This window comes from Alexandromys fortis, unplaced genomic scaffold (genome assembly GCF_014885135.2).
Source record: "Alexandromys fortis isolate MF-2015 unplaced genomic scaffold, M_Fortis_MF-2015_v1.1 scaffold_2289, whole genome shotgun sequence".
NCBI classification, from domain to species: Eukaryota; Metazoa; Chordata; class Mammalia; order Rodentia; family Cricetidae; genus Alexandromys; species Alexandromys fortis.
In genome coordinates, this window is record NW_026070151.1 from 1 (window position 1) to 4,680 (window position 4,680).

The following is a 4,680-nucleotide window of genomic DNA, read 5'->3' on the forward strand; positions in this document are numbered from 1 at the left end:
TTTTTTCCTATTAAATAAAACATAGAATCTGAATGTGAGGTTTTTTTTACATATTGTAATGATGAACCTGTTAGAAAACATTTAAGGAACTGAAATTCTGCAAACATTTATTACATAATATCTTTCCGTATATGCCATGTACTGTAAGGGACATGTCAATTCCAACCTAAAGAACACTCAATCTTGTTCCCTTTTCACTACAAACAGGTCTTGCTGTCTCTAAGCCACACCTGGTGACATTTCTGGAGCAAAGACCAGACCCTTCAGACGGGGAGAGACAAGCAGCAGCCACCGTGCACCCAGGTGTGTAGGAATGAGGGGTTCAGGGGCAGAGTTGAGACCCAAAGATCCAGCAGAAAGACAGGCTTTCCCTTGTGCCTTGCAACATGATACTATGAGAATAATTCTTTAGGATCTTTCTGGAATGAGTCTTCTCTAAACTTCTGCTAATGAATGACTCTCAGTCTGACAAACACATTGGCTTCTCCTTCCCTGAGTCTTCCATGGCAATGGAAACTCAGCAAAAAGGGAAACTTTGGAAGTCACTGTAAGTAGAAACAGAGCTCGCTGTTGGGAAAACACAGAGGTTAAGAGACTTAAACCCTCATAAACCTCTGAGACATGTGTTTTCTTCCTCTTGTTGTCCTTGCTGTTTTCAAGACAGGGTTTCTCTGTGCGGCCCTGGCTATGTAGACCAGGCTGGCCTTGAACTCACAAAGATCTTTCTGCTCCTAAGTACTGGATTAAAGGTGTGCATCACCACTTCCAGCCCAATACCAGTTTCTTCAACCACATCTGATTTTAATATTACTCTTTATTATGCAAAAAAAAGTTGGGCCCTCTTTTGTTTTAGTTATCTGCTTTAGGCTTTGTTGTTGGATTTTCTTTTTTTCAGACACTATGTTAGAATGCCGAAGTGTTGTCTGTTGCTTTTCACTCTTACTCTTTTGTTTTTTACTCTCTTGGAGGCCCCGCCACCCAGCTCCCAAATAAATCTCACATAGAGCCTTATGCATAGGTGATGCTGGGCATGAACTTGGCTTGTCAAACCAGCTTTTCCTAAATTAACACATCTACCTTTTGCCTTTGGGCTTTTGTCTTTCTTACTTTCACCCTTACTCCCTGTTTGCCTGGGTAGCTAGGTGACTGGCCCCTGATGTCCTTGTTCTCCCCAGATTTCTTCTCCTATTTATTCTCTCTGCCTGCCAGCCTCTCCTATCCGTTTTTCTGCCTTGCTATTGGCTGTTCAGAGCTTTATTAGACCATCAGCTGTATAGACAGGCAAAGAGTCACAGATTCACAGAGTTAAACAATATGGCACAAACAAAAGCAACACATCTTTACTGTTAAGCAAATGATCCGGCACATAAACAAAAGGAGCACGATTAATAAAAACTCAGACACAGAAATGAGGCTTCACCATGAAGGACTGAAAAGCAAAACAGCTAGCCACTGGCACTTAGAACTATGCCAGTCTGCAGTGGCGATCCTGAGCCCAAATATCAGAATGAGACTGAGGGCTGTCTCATGTTCTACAGTCCTCTAGTTCTGGGATTAAGGGCATGCAGCACTACTCCCTGGTTTCTATGGCAACATAGTGAGGCTACTGGGTTAAAGGTGTGTGTCATAGCTGCCTGATATGTAAGGCTGGCCAGTGTGGCTGTTTTACTTTTCTGATCTTCCAGCAAGCTTTATTTATTGAAATACAAATGACATACCACTACAAACAAATATAACACACCTTAAAATAATTTTCCACAGCAAGGCTTGACTTTCCTGGCATGTCCAGAGGACAGTATAATGGAAGGTAGAAATTTTATTCTCCCTCTCATATTGTGTCTGTTGATGAATCAGATTTGTATATGGCGTGAATGTATACATCTGTATTTAGCATGAATAGAAAGACAACTTTAGGCACACCAAGTGTATTTCATCTCCTCACTTAACTGTTCTCTCTTAATTACCTTTGTTGTAACAGCTTGCAATAAATTAGTGATTTTCATCAGATTAGGACTTGATAAATGAAAGTAATTCATCTTTGTTAAAAAATTTCACACTTACTGGGCAGAGGTGATGCACACCTTTAAGACCAGCACTCATGAGGCAGAGACAGGTGGATCGCTCTGAGTTTGAGGCCAGCATGGTCTAGAGGAAGAGTTTCAGTACTAATGAGTTCCCTTGGTACTGAAACTAATGCAGCCTCAGAGAGGATGCTGGCCCCTCTCATGGAGCCCAGGCCGGACGACAGCAGAACCCACAGCCTCCAGCAGCCTTGAGAGTGACTGACTCTCTGTTCCACAGAGATGACAAAAGACGTGGATTTACTGAAGATTTTATCATTACTTCTTCAGTTAACATCTTTACTCTTAGAAGGAGACCCCAGGGAAGGAGTCGCTGTCAGGAGATTTACCAGAATCTGGACCAGACAGAAATACCCACGCCGCCAGTGCGGTGGTGGCACACACCATTAATCCCAGCACTCAGGAGGCTGAGACCATTAGATTGCTGTGAGTGTGACACCAACCTAGTCTACAGAGGGAGTTTTAGGACAGGCGTCAAATCTTCAGAAAAACCCTGTCTCACACACACACACACACACACACAAAAAAAAAAAAAAAAAAAAAAACAAAACCCTGAACCTACCCCATTGGAGGACAAGAAGGACAAGGTTGGGTTTGTGTCAGAAATACATTGGTTGTCCCAGCACTCTCTAACACTAGTTTAATTGGGTTTATAAAGCCACAGTTTCATCATACTAGACACAGGGGTGGAGTGGGGGACCAATTTGAATGGAAAACCTTTAGTTCCATTGAGCCAAACAATTTGCTTTGTGAGGTAAAACAATGGATCTTCCACAGTTGCCAGGGAGGCTGCCTGAGAACATTTTCTCAGCAGGATTTAGTTTGGGGAACAGGTGTGTAAAACTCAGGGGAAACTGAGTCACTTTGGGTAATTCACTAACAGATTCCATATGTTTTCTGCACATTTGAAAAATTGCTCACATTTCTAAACATCTAGGTATGAAACTAACTTCACGCGTGAGTTTCTTTCATGTCGCCTACACTCACCTTGAGGAAAGTCACCCCACCAGAGTTCTTTGTCTTTGAAGAAATATCGAACTTTTTTCTTTATCATACACTAAGTAATAAGGATATAAAATTCATGCCCTTAGTGGATGCATATTCAAGGATTTAAACTGTTTGTAGCTGGGAGTATTTGTTTAATAATTCCCCAGTAAGCTTTCTAAACTTTGTGGGTTCAAATTTCTTTTCTTCACTTTGCAATTTGATCTTCTTTGGTATTATTTGGAGGTGTGTATAACCTATAATATAAGCATTAGTTATGCGTTCTCTATGTATACTGGTAGATGGAAAAAACATATTGATAAAGTATATAAGGATAATATAAGATTAAAAAATACATACGAGCTCAGCTTTGAATTTCTACTTCATTGGAAAACACAAGTTTCTTGTTTCTGTGCCATGTTCATTCTCTCTCTCTCTATTTAGGACTCAGTAGTTGTTTATAATCTCACATTCACACAATCACATTTAACTTTCTCTTTTCCAGGTTTGACTGCTTTATAGTTTAAATGGGTGTCTGGCCACAGAACAGCTCTGTTCTTTAATGGGTTTATTTCTGTTAGTAAAATGCCCTTACAATGCACTTAGCTATTTAACATTGAACACTATGCCATTATTTCTGTTCCATTTGGTTGTGCCCTGATTTTAGCAGAAGGATACATTATTTCTTCCTCCAATACTTTGTAATTTATGCTCAGTGCCTATATGTTTTGAAATATATACTTTCTCATTGATGCTTCAAAATGTATGAGTATTTCCTCTTAAAAATATAAGAGTGGGAAATATGAAGAACATTTCCTTACTTTAGTTCATATCTCAACTTTTGCTCAACAGGAAAAACACCCAATGATTATAACATTTACAACAAGGCTACTGTTTGTAACTTAGTATGTATTCACCGCCAGAGAATTCGCAGAAGGGAGAAACAGTACAAATGTGAAGAATGTGGTAAGAGCCTTAGTTCTCAAAGGAATCTTTCCATACACCAGAGACTTCATACAGGAGGCAAACCCTTCACTTGTGAAGAATGTCACAAGGCCTTCAATACTCGCTCATCACTTTTTATACATCAGAAAAATCATACTGATGAAAAAACCTACAAGTGTGGAAACTGTGGCAGATCATTTTACTATCCTTCAATGCTGAAACAACATCAAAGAATTCATTCTGGGGAGAAACCCTACAAGTGTGAAGAATGCGGCAAATCCTTTACCTCATTTCCATACCTTAGAGAACATCGAGCAACTCACTCCAAAGACAGCCCCAACAAGTGTGCCAAGTGTGGCAAAATATTGTCCTCTAAGGGAGCACTGAAGAGACATCAAGTGGTTCATTCTAGAGAGATACCCTACAAGTGTGATGAATTGGTGAGCATGTAACTATCTGTAGGGCTGCAGAAACAGCAACAAGTTCCTTCTAGAAAGAGATCATACAAATGTGAAGTATGTCAGAAACCCTTTCCTTATCGCTCATCCCTTCTGAGACACAAGACAGTTCATACTGGAGAGAAACCCTACAAGTGTGAAGAGTGTGGCAGAGGTTTTTACTTCTCTTCATCCGTTCAGAGACTTAAAAGAATTGTCCTTAAAAGACAATT

At 40.1% G+C, this 4,680-nt stretch overlaps 1 protein-coding gene across 1 annotated transcript; it reads left to right on the top strand.

Moving 5' to 3' along the window:
- Positions 1-207: 207 nt before the first annotated feature.
- Positions 208-4,674, top strand: LOC126496272 (zinc finger protein 58-like; the record flags this gene model as incomplete). The annotated part of the gene is made up of 2 exons (XM_050133805.1): positions 208-303; positions 3,918-4,674. Coding segments are annotated over 2 exons (641 nt in total), but the record flags the coding sequence as incomplete, so codon positions are not given.
- Between the last annotated feature and the right edge of the window lie 6 nt (positions 4,675-4,680).